At 33.6% G+C, this 24,142-nt stretch overlaps 1 protein-coding gene across 1 annotated transcript in view; it reads left to right on the forward strand.

The window, feature by feature from the left end:
* The first annotated feature begins 874 nt into the window (after window positions 1–874).
* Window positions 875–24,142, forward strand: part of Chsy (Chondroitin sulfate synthase) — a 61,871-nt gene continuing 38,603 nt past the window's right edge. Inside the window, exon 1 of the mRNA XM_088262947.1 lies at window positions 875–2,602. Coding sequence (XP_088119073.1) covers window positions 1,673–2,602 — 930 coding nt within the window. The 5' untranslated portion in view covers window positions 875–1,672. The remainder of the gene's footprint in view (window positions 2,603–24,142) is intronic.

Below are 24,142 nucleotides of genomic sequence, written 5' to 3' on the forward strand. Positions count from 1 at the left end.
TATTATATCTATTCAACTAGTAATACTCAAAAGTCATGTAGGTACTATTTCCGCGAAATAGATGATGTATATAAATAATACTTTTGTAGAAAATCAAGATAATTATTTAAGTAATTTATTTCATTCATACTTTTTTTTATGCCTAGGAGCGATAAAAAAATTCAATCGTTATTCAACTTGACAATAAACGAAAAAAATGTGAAGGATTCGTTTGAATTACCCACTTAAAATGTTAAAATTGAATCTTATTAAATAAAAAAGTATTTATTGTAGCTTTTATTACAAAATTAGTTTCAGAAAGTACTTTTTTCGAATATATTTGATCGAAATAAAATATTTTTTCAAACGAAAATCGATTCGAATAGGATAAGAAAATTCCGTTCACATTATTATTGAAATATTTTAATGGATTATAAATTTAGATTTTAATAATATACATCAACGTACTTGCTATCATTGTAGGCTTCTAGTTCTTCCCAGTTGTGTTCCCAGTGATCCATGTTATTCATATTCCTTCCTTTTTCTTTTAACTAAATGTCACACACGTCAATAAGAAATCCGTAACTTGATTCGGACATTATTAAAAATAATATTGACACTTTTTCAATTACCTACACTCCCGCGCTAATTCAAAAACTTTATTCTAACGCGATTGGGTGAATCGGTATAACGGTGTTGCCCGTTTTCATGCTATCGCGGGTTACTTTCAAACGGGCGATAATTACGCTATCCCTTTCTATGCCGGTTGAACGGAAACGAGATAAGAAAGAGACAAAATGTGAGCAGTATGTCGTCGGTCGCGCCTGAATAGGCGAACATTTAAGATTTCATACTACTTGAGATGAATATAGAACTCTGTCGCGTTTTAATATTTAGTATGGTTTTTGCCGTTGCCGGGGTAGGGTGTTTCTATTTAGTATATTTCCACGTTTTTACAATGTCAAGGCGATGTAATTAAACAGTTTTGTAAAGTTACAAGAAATTAGTGACATAACATTCGTGTAAATTATTGTTATTTACGGAAAATTAATATGTTACTTACCTCTAGTTGAAAGTTATAATTATTCCCGTGTTGTAAGAATGTGTGCCAATTTTTAATCCGGCATAATTACTCGACATTGAAACATTATGCCAAGTTGTATGTGATCCCTGTTATAGCATTCAGTTCTTCGATTTCCATTGTTTTTTTTAATTGATGGTAACTCGAAATTAGCGGAATTATATAAATCCCGCGATTTGAGACCGCATACGTGTTTTACAATGCATGTGCATACCACGAAGAATGTAATAAAATAAATATTTAGTTTAAATTATGAGGAATCTAGTGTTTCATGTATATATTCTCAGCATTGAAATGTATTTAAAAGTGGCACGATTTTTCTTTTAATACTACTTTTGAGTATGTATATACAATATCCAGTTTATTAATCCGAACTTATTTTATTGTGGCGGCAATTCCGTTGGCAATATCGAAATATAGATTTTAGTCACATTCGACGATGCGGGGAATTCGGAGGTAATTTTTATAAAGCGAAGCCGACGTCTGCAAAATGCAGTTCCAGTCTCGCCGGAGCACGTGGAGATCAACAGGCGCTGCCGGGAGGAGGCTCATAGAACCGGAATCCGCCGCTTCGTCCTGGGAGCGCATCTGACAGCACGGCAGCACCGCAGCATGGTCATCCGCAACAAGCGGATCAAATACTTCGACAGCCGCAACAGGGGAGGAGACAGTATACAGTTCATAGCCATTCATGACAACACGTACTGCCCCACCAGGGTCAACGACAACTACAAAATGGCCAGGAGAAAACGGAGCTTCCATCTCGTGTCCGGGATTCTCCTGGGCGTCCTGATCGGCTGCCTGTTCCGGCTCTACTTGAGGAACGTGCCCATCGGCGCGAGAGAACTCGACAGCGGCATCAACTGCTCCAAGTACGGAAGAAAAATCAGCGCTATCGATAGAGCCAACGATCCCGCGGAAGCGGATCCGTTTAAAATAATAGGCCTCGAAGAAGACGGGACTGTGCACAGCTCTAAACGGGGCCTACTATTTGTCGGAGTCATGACGGCGGAGAAATACTTGAAGACCAGAGCTAACGCGGTCTACAAAACATGGGGCAGAGAGCTACCCGGGCACCTGGCCTTCTTCAGTTCCGAGGTCTCCCGAAGCAGGAATCTGCCGTTGGTTTCCCTGAAAGGAGTAGACGATAGTTACCCGCCGCAGAAAAAGTCGTTCATGATGCTGCTCTACATGCACGACAACTACATAGACAAGTTCGAGTGGTTTCTGCGCGCGGACGACGACGTCTACATCCGGCCGGACAAGTTGGAGGTGCTGCTGAGATCCGTGGACAGCAGAAGGGCCCAGTTCATCGGGCAGGCGGGTCGAGGGAACACGGAAGAGTTCGGCTCCCTTTCCCTGGAGTACGACGAGAACTTTTGCATGGGGGGACCCGGCGTCATAATGAGCAGCGAAACCCTGAGGAAGATCGCCCCGCACATCAAGGACTGTCTCAAAAACCTGTACACGACCCACGAGGACGTTGAACTAGGACGATGTGTGAAGAAGTATGCGGGCGTTCCTTGCACTTGGAGTTACGAGGTAAGAACATATATTTAATAATAAAACTATTTTCTCGTCTGTAACAATTCTCAATGAAAAATGAATGAGAAACTAAAACTAAAATTCTTACGTACATTATCTAGTAAGTGTCTATAATATCCAAAAAGTATCTGCGACAACAATAAAAGCATTTCAACACACAAAATATGTTATTTATTGTTTCGGGATTCACTTTGTGATGATACGACATTATTAAATTAAAAATAAAACATTAGTTATTTTTTACCACTTTAGTATTATACTGCTACGGTTAGTTTCGGAAGCTACAGATGCTTTCATCATTCCCTCGGTCATTATACCATCCACCTCTTAACAGTGCAGATAATTATTTATCCTAATTTTATTATCTAGTTTATATTCAAACCCGTAGATGGAAGCATCTGTAGTTTCCAAAACTATTAACAATGTATTACTTAAGTGTTAAAAAAAAACAAGTGTTTTTATTTATAATTTATACAAAATCTGACTGGTAGTGAGCAGCGCATTTATTTCGTGAAGTAACCGTGAACGGTTTAACGGTTAATTTTTTTTTATGATACCTACTTTTGACAATGTTTTGAAGATTGCTTACGATAAAAACGGATGCAGTTTGCTCACGAAAACCAAACAGTTAGGTATAAACTTATAACTGCTTGAAAACATCATCAGGTTTTATTCATCGGACACACATATACCGTTATTGGATCATTTTCAGACGAATATCTAATTTGACATACTCAACCTATAAAGGATTGTATTAGACTCGGTTTGTTTTTATAACATCCGATATAATCAATATTTTCATTCATAATTTTTTTGTTGCAAAATTCGCCTTCGTAAAAACGTTGTTTTCGTAAGTTGGCAACGAATGACGTCACAGAAACGAATCCACACTACTACTATTACAGTCTTTTTACTCTATGTTTACTCTATAAAGCAGATACATAAAGGGATACGCCCCATAACACACTCGATGGCGTAAAATTTGATGACATATAGCGGTGTCCGTTTTTCGTTTTATTCAAATATCTAAAGTTAAAACCTTCATATCTCCCTTATTTATCTACGGATTTCAATAAGAATCGTACCGATAGATAGTCTTGCGATTTTTCATATTTATTTATTAGCCAATAATAACACATCATGAGAAAAATCCATTGAAGTACTTGCGCGGATGCAAAAATGTGACTTCAATTTGACGTTTTTACAAACTGAATTCGACTGGGGTGAAAAATGTAAGGGTTCAAATGATAAATGATAAGAAAAAATGGGTCAAGTGGCTGATCATGTAAGCTATTTCGTCGGTAATAAATTCTTCTTAATGATAAGCATTACCAAGAATGATTTTTTTTCCTTAAAACCATTCACAGAAATTCAAGCGAAAAAGGGAATGCACAATGATTTGTTGATAAAAGAAGTAAAACACCAATTATGTAACTTTTCCACTTAAGGGGATATTCGCAAAGACAGACCTCATTCGCCAGCCAACCGCCGAAGAGGTAACACGTCTTTCCTCGCCCGATTTTTTAAAGAGTGTACATATATTGGATATTTTTTCGTTTTTTAGAATACATATATAAAGAAAAAAATATTTTTATATTTGTTTAACTTCTTTCTTTTCAAAACTATATAATTATTTAGAAGAAAAACTTATTTTTTCAATACAAAAACGGCGTTTTAGTAAAAAATCAATTACGTAAAATGTTACCTGAGTTTAGAGAAAATTAAGTTGCGAAGTATCGAATACTGAGCCTTAATTTATTATACAAGCGACTGGGTTCGTCGTTACAGACATCGTCAGACTGGTCGACGAAATCCGATCGCTCGTAAAATAAAATAGGAAAAGCTATGTACATAGTTCAGTTCATTTAGTTTACCAAGAAATGTTGGTAGAAAATTTAAATATTTTGATAAATGTATTCATTTGTACGGAATAAAAATTAATAATTTTGGAAATAATCAAAGCAGAATGCTTTTTTCTTCTTCTAAAAAACAACAAAATGCTTCTTTAAATTCTATTTCAAATAAAATACTTCGTATGTATGTAAATACGAACAAATGAATTTATTTAGTTAATTTAGGAGTGCCATTCATGTATGGATCAAATATCATAGTCATACAGGAGAAAGTGACCAAGTGCATTTTTTACAAAAACGTGATCATTGACTATTTGATATCTTACTAGCTTAAAATTGTCCTGAAAAAATCCCAAAGGAATTTAAACTTGGAAGTATAATATATTGACTTGAAAATGACTGACTGCATTGATGTTTATTTTCTTGCGAAGCAAAACTGACTTAAATGACCCTCCTGAACATTTTACGTTTGTTAGTTGGTCACTCTCTCCTGTACGACTGCGATATGTTATCTGGATTTTTTAGTTTGCTGTATCTATGATTCCCTATTTTGTTTTAAAAAAGCATTTAGAAGTATTTCTTCATTTACTTTAAACGGGTTTAAAGTGTTCTGTGTCGATTTTATATCTTTCTATGTACCATAAGTAGATCTGTAATATAATATTTATATAATATTGTTTCTTAAAAAATTCAATTCTTATCTAATTACATCGGAATGATCGTTATTAGTCATTGGTGTAATAACTCACTTTCTTTAATTGATTTATCTGGTATTTTATTATAAAAAAATATCTATGTATTATCAAATAATATTACGCCATCCACGTTTTCATAGTGAGGTTATATTAATTTTCTATTGTGTTTTCACGTTGAGAAAATAATGTCATTAATCTGTAGGATAAAAAAATGATAAGGCTTTGGAAAAGAGTAAGCAGGGTAAACGATACAGTATCTGCCCATTGCCAATAACTGTCAAGATTTTATCTTCTGCGCATTCAAAACTTTAAAATAAATCAAATCGGTTCAATATAATCTAATTGACAATATTATTATCATTTATTATATCGGTCACTGGATCGTTTAGGCCAGCCAAATGCCAGGTCGTAAGCCCTGGGATACTCAGACTTAATTTTTTTCATAAAAAAGGGAAGAATAATTCATATTTCATATCAAATTGAGACACCTTTAAAAACATCTAATTGATTATACATATGCAGGGGCGTGCTTTCCATATAGGCAGAAAAGCAGTGCCTGTCCTAATTTACCCGCGTGACATATAAAAACGCAACCAGTACCTACCCTACCTTACTAAGTAGTACCAGCTTACCCTACTACCTTCCTCTACTGCGTACCCTAGTAAGTAGTACCTAGTTTACCTTACTACCTACCTCTACTGCCTACTCTAATTATCTGCGCACGCCACTGTACATAGGTACTAGGTATATAATTAAATGTTGCGTTTGATCAATTTCATCCTGATAATTATTTTAATATGGCTATTGTTAAATATACATTAACGTGAATATTTAATTTTTTATCTCTTATAATATTTTTACGTAACTGACAGTACTATGAAAGTCAGTTCTGTTTACACTAAAAAGGTTATCATTCCAGTTATTCCTGACGTATAATACCATATCTATCGATATCGGTATCTATTTTCGGATCCTATAACGTTAGCGTAATCTCAAATATAGTGAAACGAATTTCAAATACTGGTTACCCCCTAGAACGTTGAGATATGTACCTACCGCGTTATCGAGTGTTATAAGGGGTTATAATAATAATAATAAAACCCTTATCTGCACCCCAATGGTGCATAGGGCACTGCGTCATATAAACGCAGTGTTATCTTGATCGTTTACACATGAAGGAAAGGTGATCAGCCCTCCGCTTCAGGTACCAGTCCAGGGTAATATTGAATAAATATGATAGTGAAAAAATCACTTATATTTATTTACCCCCCTTGGGAATCGAACCCGGGACCTCCAGAACGGTAGCCGAGCGCGCTGACCATTACACTACGGAGGCGGACAAGGGGTTAATGTTTCAAATTGTATTTTTGTATCTAAACCAGCGAAAATGACTGAAATGAGTCATATAAAATTAAAATACAATTTGAAAACATTGACCCCCTTTTATGTTCCCTCCGATAAAGCAATACCTGTCTCAACGTTTTAGGGGGGTTCACTGTTTAACACTACGTTTTAACGTTTTTTTGTTATTAAAACAGAGTCCATCTTTCAGTATTTAGAAATAACCTTTATTTCTGATTAGATATACCCAGCCACGGGTTTCTGTGGCTCAGTCTGGTTTAATGAAAAATAAATTAAAAAAAAAAAGAACACATTTCTTCTATGTTCAATTTCACAATGCTTGTGATGCAGTGAAAATATATAAGATCCATGATACAACAATGCGTTCGAAAACATTGAAAATGCGAAGTGAAGAGGAGTATCATGCCAATAAGCACCCTGTCCGCCATAATCAATATTTAGTATTGTGTTTTTTTTCTCTTTTTTTCCCTCTCTTTCTTTTAAATTCAACAGATGGCGCTGCCATTGCGGTAAAAAAATTCTTTGCCTGCACAGTTAAAAACACCTTTCTCGGGTGTATGTGTATCATATAAAGGCATTGACAAAATTTCAAAGTAATCTCTGGATAACTTTAGGAGATATAAAAATTTCAACAAACGAACATTTTCATTTTTATTTATATACTCGCAGATATGTATGTCGAAAGTCTTCTTTTGACTAAGGAGTGATAACGTGTGTATAATAAAAACGCACACCTGCTCCTAATATTTGAGGGATCAAGGTTTATAAAAAAACAACCTTTTTCATCCACCATCCTTTCGACGTAATGGGTCGATGTAATGTATACCTAGAAACCTTTAAATTATTTCATGTTTAATAACATACCTGCATAAAATCACTCGTAACGAGTAGGGCCTTAAAAGAATAAATAAATAAAATTAAAACATGACTGCGTTTCTAAGACTACCCATAAATAACGGCATCTTAGCTTCACCAAAACGTCTATTATTTAAAAAAAATCGCGTGTCATCTTGCTAATTTACTTTAGTACTTATTAAGTTGATGTTCTTGACACCAAAACATTCTAAATGTATACTCATTAAAAATCTTAAGAACCGTTATAAACCCACAATATATAATTAAGAAGTAATACAAGCAAATTCATCTAATGCTATTTTCTTCATAAATACATAATTTTACGTAATGCATTGTTGTTTCATAGATGTTTTAATATTTTCATAAGGATTGTAAAATTCAACAGATTAGATATGTGCGCCCTGTTTTTTCTTAATTTTTATTTTCTCAGACTGAGCCCCAGGAATGCGGTGCCAAAAATATGTGACGCTTAGTTTCAAAATCAGCCAAATCCATATAAGTCGATTTTACAAAAAATGCAAAATTCTCTGAGTAACATTTATGTTTAAAAAGTTTGTCCACCATTAAATGAAATATTATGAAATTGAGAATTATCCAGTTTTTTTTAGAAAATTCGTCACTATTTTTTAAGAAAACGATGTTTTATGGTAAAAAAAATATGGATCTGACGGATTTTGCAAGTAACTTAAAATTTGGCCATCTTTATTTATGGCCATATTATATATATATATATATATATATATATATATATATATATATATATATATATATATATATATATATATATATATATATATATATATATATATATATATATATATATATATATATATAATATATATATATATATATAAAATATATATATATATATATATATATATATATATATATATATATATATATATATTTTTTTTTTTTTTAAAGATAAATATTTGTGTTTTTATTATTTACACAAATATTTCTATTTCATACTATTTCTGTGAGCCTAAGCGGCCCATAATTAGAAATAGGTATCAAATTGTGGTAGAGTGGGTTCGAACCGAGAAACTCTGACTTAAGAGTCCGCGACACTAACCACGGGACTTTTACATCTACTCTTCTTCTTCTTTACATTTATTCTTCTTCTAACCCTTATCCGCAACCAATGGTGCATCGTATTGACGCACCGTTATCTTGTTCGTTACTTACATGAAGGCAAGGTGATCACTCCTGTGCTTCAGGGACTAGTCCAGGGTAATTTTAATAAATATCAGAGTGTAAATTTACTAATATTCCCGATAAGAACCCGGGACCTCCAGCACGTTAGCTAAACGCGCTAATAATTACACTACGAAGGTGGATTTAATGCGGAGGTGGCCAAATACAGCTAGTATCAAACAATAATAGGTCGATTAAAGCATTTTTATGATATCTATCATATATACGAATAAGTTATTAAGGTGATAATATGGATGTCTGGGTATTTACTGGGCGAATCACCTGTTGTTGGCTGGTTAAAGTGGTCACTTTCTAATACTCTTCTCAGTGACTTCGTTATCTATGTTGAGAATTCAATAAAAATCTTGATAAACAACTTTTTACTGGAACAAAATCCAGCATCTGTGAAAAAGGGGGATAAAATTAAAATCTTGTCTAGACATCTACTGGGTGATCTGAATATCTCAATCACTTTTTAATGTCGGTCCTGTTAGTTAATTGGACTTGTTTTTAACCCTTAGCCCGCACCATATAGGGCAAAAATGTTCCTTTGTGGATTTGTCCGTACCTGGTATGGGCACCTCGGCGGAGAAATAGCTGCAACTGATTTTATACCTTATTATGTTATGAGCTAAATATGTATGGACTGTAGTGGATCCTGTCCCCTAATATCGGTATTATTTCGTATGTTTTGAACATATCTTAATATCATATGTTTGAAATAATAAAACTTGCCCCTTTTCCACATAAATTCTTCATCCTACCTCATTAATTAAGGTCCAATATACGATAAATCGGAACTTAATTTTCTTTAAACCCAGTTAGCATTTGACTTAAGTGATTTTTTTCTTAGAATATCGTTTTTGTATTGATAAAATTAGTTTTTCTTAGAAATGAATGTACAGTTTTGAAAAGAAAAGAATTATTGAAAGCTAAGGTGTTAAAAATATGCATTAATATTTTTTTCAATATATACTTATTCTAAAAAAAAAGTATATATTATATTGTTTTAGTGCAGATACGTCTAGCCCCTAGCGCGACCGAGCGCGTTCTAATTTGAACGTTCGAGATCTCGGCCTTAAAAGTTATTATATATTCGCATAATTATCGACTGGCCTCTATCTGCACCCAAATGACGCTGGAATAACTTGATCAAGTAATAAGTCCTGTCCTACAGATTTTTGCATCTCGGATTGTAATCAATATGATGCATTGCAGATGTAAAAACGGTCGGTATTTCCACAAAAAAGTACTGAAGGTTTTTACCATCCCTGTAGTTTAATAAGTACTACCTAACCTCAAAATGAGTTTCATGAAATTTTACTAGCTATTATTATCTGAATGAAACTATTATATATTTATATTTTCTTAATTGCAACATATGTTATGACAAAACCGCATAATAAAATTACATACATAAAATTTGTAATACATATTACAAATTGTACTAGCCAAAGTACCTACGCCGGCCTCCGTAGTCCAGGTACTGGGTTCGATCACTTTATGGGTTAACATAATTATACTACTACTACTAGTACTATCACGCCGTTTCCCCTCAGGGGTAGGCAGAAAGGATGGAACGCCACACTCTTCTGTCCTGACATACACTCCTCGCCTCCTTCACATCCACACATCTAGTCGTACATGCCCTCCGATTACGTAGACTTTTGACACTGCCAGATTTTACTTTCTGATTGATCTGATCGTGCCAAGTCTTTTTTGGTTGTTTCCCCGCTTAATTATTGTTTTCAATAATCATTTTTACCACGTTCAATGCGTAAAAATACGTAAAATAACGTCATAAATATTTGATAACCCATAATTGTGTCCAAAATCAAATTCTTCTCTCTATTTACACATCATAAATAAGAGTATTCCTTCTTGTTTACAAAACGCACATTCGTAAAACCGGTTACGAATCCTTATCTTTTTTCAACACGACTCCCGTCAATGCGTTGCTGCGATATTAGTAAGGACACGGGAGCCGTGTTCGACGCACAGAACGTGTTAATCGAAGCACAAATTTGGTTGTGTATTGCGTATTTTTAGATCCAGAAATATGAGAAGATAGAATATAACAGTTTTAAATCGAAAAAAGATAATGAATACCATCCAATCGGTTATATGAAAAAGTAACGGTTATCAATTGGGCTCGTCTATGCAAAGAAACCGAAGCTAGCGCATTGGAAACTAGCGGTTTTTCTTGATTTTGCATGTCCAGACAAATAAAAAGGTGAAAAGTCATAAAAATAACACTCTTTTCTTCATGTATATTTTTTCATCACATTTAACCTTTTGCTAATACAAATTTACCCTCAAATATAACGCTTAAAAAAACTAACTAACCATCACGCTGTTTCTCGGGTAGGCAGAGAAAATAGAACCACTCTCTTTGCAAACTCTCTCTTCCACATTCATGCATTGTCTCATACATACCCGCCGATTATTCCGACTCCTGACCTAACACTATCAAGTATTTCAACTACTTGATCATAACTAATTTTTTCCTCTTCCATTGGTTCTATTTCCAATTACTATATTCACTTTGTTCATAGCATTCTCTCTCCTTTCAATATCTTTATCGATCTTTTCATCCCTTAAAAAACGTGCGTGATCTATGAAAAACATATATTATAACACGTGTATCAGGGTATTTTCGTCTTCTTTGTATCAAAATTACAAAAGTCTGACCCAGAAGCTCGCCACTGTACCTGGCTTCGTCTCGTTGTCATAAGATTAGCCTCCAAAAAGGCATATAGCTATCATAATTTGTAAACTTCGCTTAATTTTTAGATATCAAGAAGAAAGAACACTTTCCATTCCTCGCCATAACACATCATTCTTCAGCAATTCCTTCTCTGTTCAAGCGGCCAGACTATGGAATGAATTACCTCTCCTTGTAAAAAATGCACCTTCTCTAATAACTTTTAAGAAACGTCTGAGACATTACTATCTATCATTAGAATCCTAACTGTTCATCAAACCTCCCTTAGTTTTTCCCTCTACATCCTTCCCTAAACTCCCTTTTCCTTGCGTTTCTTATTATCATCATTCTGTAATTTATGTTTTTAAATGTTCAAGTACTATCTACCCTCTGAACAGCTATATGATATCGCTCACTCCTTTCAAGAACGTCATAAATAAAAAAACTTGATTTTTCAGGAGAACGTTTTTAATGTTTAAAAATATAACACAATGTATTAAAAATAAACATCAAGCCACTTATTGAACTTTTTCCTGTGCAACAGATCTTTTTAGGTAAAACCTGAATGTTTTTTCTCCATTTGAAAAATATTCAATATATTCAACAAAATAATTAAACAATACCTTTTCTTCAAAATGCAAAAAAACATTTTCTGCCCTGTAGCTGGTAAATATTAAATTAAAAATATGCTCTTTTGCTGGGATAAAGTAAATTTTCTGAGCATTTCGAAAACATGCACAACTGAAAATTGACGATTTTTGATTTATGACGTTCTTGAAAGGAGTGAGCGATATATGGTATCAAACGTTTTGACCAATATAACTAGTCTTTTTTTGATTGATTGGAGTATATTGCGTTTTAGCAATAAGCCCGCCAATGTACTTATTTTCTTTTCTGTACATGAAGTTTAAAAATAAAAATAAGTGCACTGGGACTAATCGAAATGTCGTAAATAACACTAGCGCAAAAAGGTAAGACGGCGTCGTAACGCATCCAGTATTGCCATTGAGTGAAGGAGATTAGATTTAAATTGTAATGGCGGACGCTACTCGTAAAAGACAAGAGTAGCCACCATTATCTAGAAGGAAGTCGGCCATTATTCCTGTCCATTGTCCACCGTCTCTAGCGTGTGGCACTTCGGAAGTGTGGTGGACCAAGGCCGGGGATGTGACAAGGACGCGGCACAAACGGCCACTTCCTTTTTACACATTCGAATCCTCGCTGAATAGGAGATATTGGATACAGGCACATGCACACAGGAGCAAGGACTCTTGACTCTGCTAGCGAAGGTGACAGGGGTGCATCCTTTATTTATTTATTTTTAAAACCGAATATTTTAAAATTTCATTTTGATTAAGTTTTATTGAAACAATGACCTACTCTAAAACGTTTCCCCGCAGGGGTAGGCAGAGAGGATGGAATGCCACAATCTTCTTTCCGATACATGCCGATTATGCAGACTTTTGACATCACCAGATATTGGATATACAATATGTTATACAAGACGAAGAGTAGCAGTAGTCGTTTAACAGTACATATTTGATTATTTTATAACATATTATATTATTGCTACTTAACAAAATATTTTCATAATGACCCACTAATGACGCTTACCAGAGCAGATTAGGCTAATTGCATATTTCAAAGATACAAAATTACATCCTTAATCCTAAGAATAATGCATTTCCTATACTTTTTTGGTTCAGCGCTACCTTGGTGTCATTAGCATTGAGATAATACCAATAATCGAGATGGTTATTCGAATACATTACTGATCATTGCAATTGATCGACTGTCTTATAATCGAATTATCATTCGAAATATTGACTGACTATGAATAAAAAACTTGCCACCAAAACTGTAAACACGGAAAAAACTATAGTTGAATTGAATAAAATAAACTTACTCTTAAGATGAATTGAATAAATAAACAAATTTTTGTATATTAAAGAATTGATAACTTTGTGGTAATTCATTTGTCTTATTTCTCTCTTTCAAAATTTTATTTTCATTCAAATATGAAATCGGAATAATTTTATTTTAATGACCTGATAATGGAATAATTTTCCGAAACCGGTAGTCACGAATAAGTGTTTATAAAAGTGGTATTAAACAAAGTGAACAATAGATGATAAGGAGAGTGTTTTAAATTAAACTTACACTAAAGATGAAAACCCATTGAATAAAAAGGTTATGTAAATAATTATCAAGATATTGTAGGCAGTAAATGGCAAGATACTCGTACAATATGAATCTCGCTAATTTTACACAATGCCGTGGACTTTAATCGATGGTACAAACTACATCAACTTCATTTAATCGCCATCTTATCCAATGCGTTTTAATCGGCTTTGCATGACACATTCCTTCGACCCAATTTTGCGTTTATTATTAATAATTTTAATAAGTCACGCTCATATTTCTTAGTGAAATTGCTAAGCCGTGCCAATGTATCGATAATTATATCAATTAGCGCGGTACAGTCGGCCAATGCTCATCAAAGCAAAATACCCACATTCAAACACCATTTTATCATTTTTTAATTCTATCAGACACTGGATTATTTACCCAAAGAGCGCTTGTGCACTACACGGAATTTTACCGTCCGGCAGTCCGGTTTTTTTTAAATAAAAGCGACTACTAAAGACGACTAGATGTTTGAATAATGATCACTTGTTTTGCTCGAAATCTGTCCAGACTTAATTGAATACTTACTTTTAATTGAAGATATTTATTGATATTTTCATCTTCTGAAAAATCATGAACTTCCGTGAAGAATTTTAAAGTCCTGAACCTTGAAATTAGAGAACAATGCAGAGTGAATTCTTGTCTCGCGGAGCCAAAAAAAAATTACAGAACCTGAAATTTCTTGGAAATCTGAAAGGAGTAAAAATTCGACGACGACTGTGAAATTTACTGAGGTTTCTGGTTTCATATATCTGAGAAAGTGTGGTTTTCTGAGGAGTATTTTGTTTCAAAGGGTAGGGCATCGCAAAACTCTTGCACTCGACTTCGGTAGTTACGGCGCTGTTTGGTAAATCTCGTATTCTACATAATTCTGAATCTCGTAATCTACAGAAGTACTTCTAAATCTCGTATTCTACATAATTCTGAATCTCGTAATCTACATAAGTACTTCTAAATCTCGTATTCTACATAATTCTAAATCTCTTATTCTACATACTGCTAAATCTCGTATTGTACAGAATTCTAAATCTCGTATTGTACATAAGTCTATAATCGTTTCGCCTTTTATGGCATTTTCAAACATTAATTTGAAAATGTCATAACAAGGCGAAATAATTGTCACATTTTTTAAAATGTTTGATTTTAATACTTAATATATAAATTAAAATGGAGTTCTGTAAATTCAACGCCAAATTTATGAATAACTTTATAGGTTTAAAAAGGGGATACCTTAAATTTAAACATTAAATATATATATATTTTTTAATTTAGTAAACATACGTAAACATACATCAGTAAATATACTACACAAAAAGTAGAGGACTTTATTTAACAAAATAGCCAAAGTATCACTTTCATTTAACTTAAAATCAATGACGATATTTAAAGGTTTTTTTTTCTTATATTTTTCACTATATCCTGCCCTGTATCTTGCGCAGTAAGGATCATTGTGTTCAGAGCAGCTGTCGAGGATAAGTTACTTTGTGTGTAAGAAAAAATATAGGTACCCATTTCAATTAGCATACTAAATCCTCAAGGATTTCAGGACGTTTTACTGCAATGCTTTTCGGTTTATGCTTGGTCATTGTGTAATATTTTTTGTTAAATTACCGTCAGTCTGTATCCCATATCGCTCACTCCTTTCAAGAACGTCATAAATCAAAAAACTTGATTTCTCAGGAGAACGTTTTTAAAGTTTTAAAATATAATGAAATGTATTAAAAAATAAATAACAAGCCACTTATTGAACTTTTTACTGCGCAACAGATCTTTTTAGGTAAAACCTGAAGGTTTTTTCTCCATTTGAAAAATATGAAGTATATTAAAAAAAAAAATTAAACAATACCTTTTCTTCAAAATGCAAAAACAACACTTTCTGCCCTGTAGTGGGTAGATATTAAGTTAAAAATATGCCGCTTTTGCTGGGATATAGTACATTTTCTAGGCATTCCGAAAACATGCACATCTGAAAATTGACGATTTTTGATATATGACGTTGTTGAAAGGAGTGAACGATATCTCTGGTACACTATAAATTCAATTGCTTTCTGAGTGTTCGATATCCTTCATTAATTGATTTGTGCTAATATCTCTTGTGCATTAGAATCCGAAACATACTAACCATCGACAACCTAAAAAGAGTTTACTATGCTATCGTACACTCACTACTACAGTATGGCATTATTGCATGGGGAGGCTCATACAACAACATACTGAACTCAGTGAAAATAGTACAGAAAACCATAATTAAGACTCAAATTGAGACTCAAATTAGCAAAACAACAAGTACAAGTTTTTATCAGCTAAGGCAAATTAAAAGCATTCGCAAGAATCTGCCAGTTGATGCTGCCCGTCAATTAATAAATGCGTTTGTAATATCGAGAGTAGATTATTGTAACGGTATATACACGGGTCTACCAAACAATAAAATGACTCGACTGCAATCAGTGTTAAACGCAGCAGCGAGACTAATTTTTGGAATTTCTAAATTCAGTCACATCACCCCACTACTTCACAAACTCCACTGGTTACGCTTTCCCGAAAGGGTTGAGTATAAACTCTGCCTACTCATGTATAAATCAATACACAATATGGCTCCAGAGTATCTTAAGGAGCTGTGTATTCCAGATGAATTGGTTGATAGACGTCTCACGCTTCGATCGGCTACAACATATGCAATGGGCAAAGTTATCTTACCAGCTCGCAACCAACGCACTAAATTTGGCGAGCGTGCCTTTGCTGTTGCAGGACCGACGGCGTGGAATGCTCTTCCACCAATGGTTAGAAATAGTGAGAGTGAGATGATCTTTAGAAAAAGACTAAAAACACATTTGTTTGCTAAATCATTTTAACCATAATATTTTCCCCAATTCATTCACCGTGAAGCGCCCTTGAGGTATTTTTTTACGAAAATGGCGCTATATAAGTTATCCAATTTTATTATTTATTATTATTAAAGTTATCTTGAAAAAAAAACATATTTCCAACAAAATTATTATTTAAAAAATTTCAAGTCCCAAATATAGAATCCATTTATAAAAAAAACCGCAGTTTTTCAAATACTAAAGGGTGACAACTATTTAAATTTAACAAAAAAATTATCATCGAGATTCTCAAACGATTTTTCTACTCCAAAATGCAACTCCAAGCAATTTCAGCAAAACTTCAAATATTTGGCAATCAAACATTTCAATAAACTCCCTAAAAAAATAAAAAAAATAGATGATATAAAAATCCTTAAGAAAAAAATTAAAGCTCTATACATTTAAATCTTAAAAAAAATATATATATAAAAAACTATTATATCTTTTATTATATAACATTAAACCACGAGTGTAAGTCCCTTTCCAAGCACAAGAGCACAGACTCTTTTATGGAGAGGCACAGCGAATCGAAATATAAAAGTTTTCCATATGTATAAATGATTCAAATGTATTATGTTATAAATAAAAATGTAAATATATTAAATGCATAAAAAAAAATCTCTGCTACGCAGTTCTCTGTATTCTCGTATTCAACTACACGCTTATTGACAGTTTAATATCCTTATTTATTGATTTGCGCTAATATCTCTGGTACACAGTTCTCCACGAATTCACCTAACGATTTGACTGGTTGACACCGGATATCAGAAATGACACCAATGGCTTCTGAGTGAGCCCATTCGCTTACAATAATGAAACCTGTAAACTGATCCGTTCACTACCTGACGAGATATTCAATAGTTAGCCAGTATCTTGCGTTATTTCTTTTATATTTATACAAGCTGTATCCGGCCACGCGTTTCTGTGGCTCAGACTGGTTAAATGGAAAATAAAGAAAATAGACAGCACTCACTTCTGATACCTATATGATTTTTTCTTATATATTCTAAAAAACAAAAACCAAAAATCCAGTATACATTCTTTAAAAAAATATGGTCGGCCATTGGTTGAATTCTGTGTTTGCGTTCTATCCCCGTAGCGGCGAGAATGTAGGCACATCATTACTATTAATTTATGTTTTGTACTTATACTCCCAGGAATCGATCCTGCGAAACTAGTTTCCCACTGAAGCCTACGCCAACAACGCCACGTATCCCGTTATTGTAAATATATAAATGTATACTTATTTGTATTTTATTTATATAACGAGGTTACACAAATATACAAATCGAATTCAAACGTGAATCCAAAGTATCACTTTAACCTGTCCGGGAGTATGGCCGTACATGTACGGCCATACCAAACTTTTCTCAAAGGAGTTTGGACGTACATGTACGGCCGATACAAAATATGATTTATGACACGATTTATATCAAAACATGTTAAAAACATGATTTATCGGTATTTCGATAATTTTGATATAAATCATGTTTACTGGGGTAAATATCTTTGTTTATTCAAGAAAACATGTTGCTTATAGCATCGACTAAAATACAAAAATTTAAAAGTAAAAAAAAAACACAAAAACAAATTCACTCCTCAGATACAGTTTTGTCCGGAGAAACTCACACCCAGACAGGTTAAAGTATGAAACAACAATTAAAAAGTACAATACATTGCAATGTATTGTACTTTGAAAAACAGTTTAAAAACAGCTACCAAATAGAACCATTCGGCAATCACTTTGTGGTATTTTCTTTCCATTTTTAATTTTAGATTTACTTGGTGAATACTACTATTTCTTAGAGTGTTTCGGTGTTTGAAAATGATGCGGAATGCGTCGAAACACGTGTCACAATAGATTTTAAGAGATCATGGTATTTACCAAGTAAAACTTAAATTAACAATTCTCCAGCTTATTTTTAACGCCTTTTTTGTCATCAAGTCAAAATTACCTAAAAACAATGAATTTTGTATTTTTTGAAAAGGAGTCATTTAAATGTATCTACACTATGTAGATACATTTAAATTACTCCTATGTCTTATCGTTCCATTATAATACCAGCCCTGATAAGATTCTTAATTTTGCATTCAGACAATGTATACGATGGCACCTGTCATCTTTACGGTAGCACAAAAGTATAAACGTTCAAATATTCTGCATACATTACGCGTTTATAACATTTCTTACTGAGTAACCCCAATGGCACCTTATGGCACCATTCTAATAAATGTTATAATGTAAATATAAAACATTCAACTGTTTTTAATTTATTCTGGTATTGTGTTGTAAATGTTTAGTTTTTTTTCTTCAATGTTTTCAGTATAGAAAATGTCTTGTATCAATTGACTCAAAATATTATAAATTTGCGTGGTATACAAATTACGTAAATATTTTGACATCATAACTAACTAACCATCACGCCGCTTCCCTGCAGGGGTAGGCAGAGAAAATAGAACGCCACACCACTCTGTCTTTGCAAACATTCTTCGCCTCTTCCACGTTCATGCATCTCCTCATACATACCTACCCGCCGATTGTTACGACTCCTAACCTGACCACTTTCAAGTATTTGGCATACCTGATCGTACCATGTTTTTCTCGGTCATCCTCTGCTTCTTTTCCCGCTAACATTCGCCTCATAAATTTGTTTTACCGTTCTTTCCTCACTCATTCGTTCTACATGTCCAAACCATCTCAACACACCTTTCTTAATGTTATCGATAATGCTTATCTCAGCTTTGCATTCCTTCCTTATTTCACTATTCGTACATCTATCATACATCGTTTTGCCGCACATTCTTCTTAGAGATCGCATTTCGACTGCATTCAGTCTACTTTCATCCTTCTTTTGCCAACTCCATGTTTCACTTCCATACATTAGAGTTGGAACCAGGACTCCGTTGTGCACTGCCAGTTTAGCTTCCGCTGATAGGTTTTTATTTGCTATAACTGATTTCAGTGCACCATTCACTTTGTTCCCAGCATTCACTCTCCTTTCTATGTCTTTATCAATCTTTCCATCCTTAGAAAACATACTACCCAAATACACGAAATCATCTACCTGTTCCAAAATCTCTCCGTAAGTATTTTTGACATCGTTTTTGTCTATATTCATATATGGTATATGATAATGACAATTTCGGAAATCTTCAGCTGTGTAAAAAATAAAGGCACAATTTAAATTCATACGATCAATACCTAGTAAAAAAGAGGAAAACCAATCGCGATGGTATGGGCACATAAGACGTAGAAAACTTGAACATATTGTGGACCAGGCAACCGCCATGGATCTCCTTTGAAAGGTATCTATAGTAAGATAAAAAAAAATGGATTCTACAGATTTGTATTACTAAATGCTAAGTATATGGACACACTCAAAATGTTGTTTTTATGTATATACTTAATTTTAGTTTACAACACTTTGAGTGTGTCCAAATACTTGTTTACAAATCTGGATTATCTCCGTATAGGAGTTATTTTTTACATTTTCGTCATCTTAACATATATGAAGATAGAGTTTGACCAGTTTATCTAAGAGTTCCAAAAAAAGAGTAGTGTGGTTGTCATCATGGGCAGAATTGGTGAATGTCACACGTGTGTAAAATGATCACTTAACCAAGCCTATGACGGTTGTTAGCCCTGTAAATGCCCAGACTTCCCATATTCTCCTTCATCTAAATAAAATTGACTACTACTATTACTACTACCATCACGCCGATTCCCCGCAGGGGTAGGCAGAGAGGATGGAATGCCACACTCTTCTGTCCTGACATACACTCCTCGCCTCCTTCACATCCATACATCTAGTCATACATGCCCTCCGATTACGCAGACTTTTGACACCGCCAGATTTAAGGTTCTGATTGATCTGATCGTGCCAAGTCTTTTTCGGTCGTCCACGTTCTGTTTTCCCTCTCACATTCGCCACATATATTTTCTTAGTCATTCTCTCGCTATCCATTCGCTCCACATGTCCATACCACCGCAAAGAACTCTTCCTAATCTTTTCAATTATTCCTCGTTCAGCCTTACATTCCTTTCTTATATCGTCGTTTTTAATTCTGTCATACAATGATTTTCCACACATCCGTCTGAGGGAGCGCATTTAAAAAAAAATTGAGATGTGTGAAATGTGTAATGTTAATTTTTGCAACAATAATTTCCTAATTATTATTATACATACAAATATGTAATGTCCTAACTTGCATGTGTCACACATATTCCACATTCCGTACTTGTCACTGAGCAATTGTGTGCATAACTAAATCCGACTTTGCATCGCCATGTTTGGTTTAGGCAGTGATAATATCGCAACAACTTGGCTGGTTAAAAAAACGACCCAAAATCGCGGAACTACAGATAAATTATTGCCTTACGTGTGCGTGCAGTCTTTACATATGCGATACGTATCTCTGATAAGATTAGATACTGAAAAAAAAACGTTTCAATTGAATCGCCAAGGTTAATAACTAAATTGGTGATGAGAAAGTTTAGTGGTCATTTTTTTTAAATCTCACTACTAAAATTATCTCTTTCTCTACTCGTTTTGCTCATTTCTGAGCCTTCTCTGATCCCCGGGCAATGGTATAAAGCAAGGCTTCGGTCAGGCCTCGGATTTGATCATTGGTCTATCCATTTTAGTGGACTTTGACCACATGCTGGCCATTCGTCAACATTTCCAGTGATCACTATTTTTTTTTATTTTCAACTCGTGACAAGCACATATCTTTCCCTACATACTTAAATGTAGAAAACCTTTATTTATCTCTGGAATACTATGGTTCGCCCCTTTTTTATATTTATACATATACCATAAAAATATTTACCAATAATAGAAAGATTTTCATGAAATGATTCGGCAGTCATTTTGTGGGAAAATCTATTCATTTTTAATTGAAGTTATTATTAGTAAATACCACTATTTCTTAAAATCTATTATGACACGTGTTTCGATGCATCCCGCATCATTTTCAAACACCGTTAGGGCGTTTGTGCACTACACGGAATTACACGGAATTACCGTCTGGCACGTCAGCATATAAAACGGTTGATTGGCTTGGATTGGCTTGTGTTTTTTTTGTCCATCTTTCTTCGGATTGGTGCGTGAACACGTTGCGCGTAAATTCGATCACGCTAAACTGTCGTAGTCGCTCTCATTTTTCAAAACCGGACTGCCGGATGGTAAAATTCCGTGTGTGCACAAGCTGCCTTACAGCTAATGGGAATCGTACCCGGGACCTCTACTACGATAGCCGAGCGTGCTGATCATTACACTACTGGACTCCGAGAAGGTGAACTCTTACCACCAAGACAGGTCGTGAGTTACGTGACACACGTAGGTCTTGGGAGTGAGCAGAGGGAGGTCACAATATACCTAATATGGTAGCAGTGACATAAGGGATGCGAGATCCCTTGACCTCACAAAAAATACACTACGAAGTCGGACGAATAATATCTACTTCAATCTGTAATAGGTTTTCTGATCCTATTATTTTGCACACATAACTACATAAGTATATCCGTCTCTTCATGATCATATAAAAGCCCTTTAAATTATTCACTCTCACATTTCAATGAAATGATTTTTTCGCTCATCCTTCGAATAAAAAAGCAGCTCCTAAACCAACACGCTATTGTTGCCGGCCTAACAGGCCCAACGAAAGGTTTTTTTTTCTTATTCCCCGTTTTATTCTTGGGTATTGTCGAATTCTACCTAACCATGAGCTGAGCGCCCAGCTCGCTGCAGCGACCACATAATACACGCAGTAAGGATCGCTCTTATTTTCAATACAGTTCCTATAACCTTTTTATTGTTGTTACGCGTACCTGCTTCCTGTATTCGTCCCTTCCCTCAGAAACTAGAAAAAAATACCTGATTTATTGATATCTTCATTCATGTTAAACGTTCTGTACGACGTTAGGTGGAATTTGATTACATATTTTGAGTGTATCCAAATCTTCGTTCAAGAATCTGGGATTGACTCCACTTTGCAGTTATTTTTTATTGTTATCTTAACATAGATAAAGAAGTTGTACATAAATGCTTAATTATTTTGTAGAAAATAAATTATTTACGAGTTGTTGCTTACAATATATTTCCTAATTATTTCCAATATCTTCTGAGACTTCAAATATAACTTTGCGTAACTTTCTGATATTTCGTTATGTACCTAGTTTATAATATTATTAATGCATAATACACGTGACTGTATTTTATATATATATGTATATATATATATGTAATAAAATAACTAGGTACCTACCTATACATTTTATTAAGTACCTACAATTAGTACCTACATAAAACATTTCTACCACCAGATGTCGCATGCGTCGCTCAGTAGAAAACAAAAGACTTCCGATAATATTATTAACTGTCAGAATCATATAGATATAAAAATTGTTGTAAAGATTAATTAAGAATAAACTTTTATTGTCGTTTCTTTAATTACAAAGCAACACATTGTTTATTTTATTATTATACACCCACTTTACATATTATTTACACTTAATTTTCAAAAGGAAAATATTACCACGTTATAAAACGACAATTTTGTTAATCAAAAATAAAGAAACAAAATAAAAAAAAATGGATACTGCTCCTCAAACATTAGAAAACTTACTAGAAAAATTAATACAAAATGCTCAGGTAAGCAAACATCAAAATTTAAAAGATATTTCAGAGAACTTCATCATTGAAAAATTTACAAGCAAAAATCCTAATGCAAACCAGTGGATGGATATTTTTGAAAAAGAATGTACACGTTTTGAGGTGACAACGGATGAGAAAAAAATTGAAAGATTAAGATTGTTTATGGATAAAAGTTGTGAAGATTGGTACAGTTCGATGATGATAAAGTTTTCCATGAACTCAGAATGGATAGTATGGAAAAACAACTTTTGTAAAACATTTACAAACAAGGGATGGAACCATGTAATGTTTGCATTATCTTTTAAATATAATGACGGATCCTTGTTAGACTATGCCATAAGGAAGGAAAAACTTTTGTTGGAGATGAGAAGAACGATCGACATGGGTACCTTAGTAGATCTTATTGTGGCTGGTTTACCAGAATTTATAATTAATAAGATTGATAGAGAAAAATTAGAAGATTCAGTCGATTTATTCAATGAAGTAAAAAAACACGAAAACATTGGAAATAAAAAAAGGTTTTCGGATCAAAGAAGATATGGAAATCTAAGAACTAGTGGTAAAATTAAAGATAAAAGTCCATGTAAGATTTGTGAAAAATTAAATAAGTGAACTCGATATCACCCTGAAGTAACGTGCTGGTTTAGAACAAAGGAGGATGATAAGTTTAATAATAAAAATACTATCAGACATGTAAACAATTCAGTTATAGAAGCTAAGTTAAATGAAACCGATCAAAAAAACGAATAGTAACACCATTAATAAATGTCAAACTATTACTAAATGATCAAATTGAAATATTTGGAATTTACGATTCAGGTTCAAATGTTTCTCTAATAAATTCTAAGTTATTAAAACTAAAAGGAAAAGGAAACAATATGAATGAAGCAGATTTAGTAACAATTAATGGTGTTAAAAAGACAAACGGTTTGACGACTTTGAAAATAAAAATATTTGAATTGGAAAAAAACGTTGATGTATATATTATTGATGAAGAAAATTTCAAATATGATTTTTTGATAGGATTAGATTTGATAAAAAAATTTAAACTAATCCAAAATGAAGACTTAAAAATAACACAAAGACAATGCTTGAAAAATGAAAATAAAAAGAAAGTAGAAAAAATTTCTACAAAATATAAAATTAAAAATAGTGAATTTAAAA

The sequence above is a fragment of the Brachycentrus maculatus genome, unplaced genomic scaffold (genome assembly GCF_059751285.1).
Source record: "Brachycentrus maculatus isolate JH-2025_06_01 unplaced genomic scaffold, ASM5975128v1 h1tg000194l, whole genome shotgun sequence".
Classification (NCBI taxonomy): Eukaryota; Metazoa; Arthropoda; class Insecta; order Trichoptera; family Brachycentridae; genus Brachycentrus; species Brachycentrus maculatus.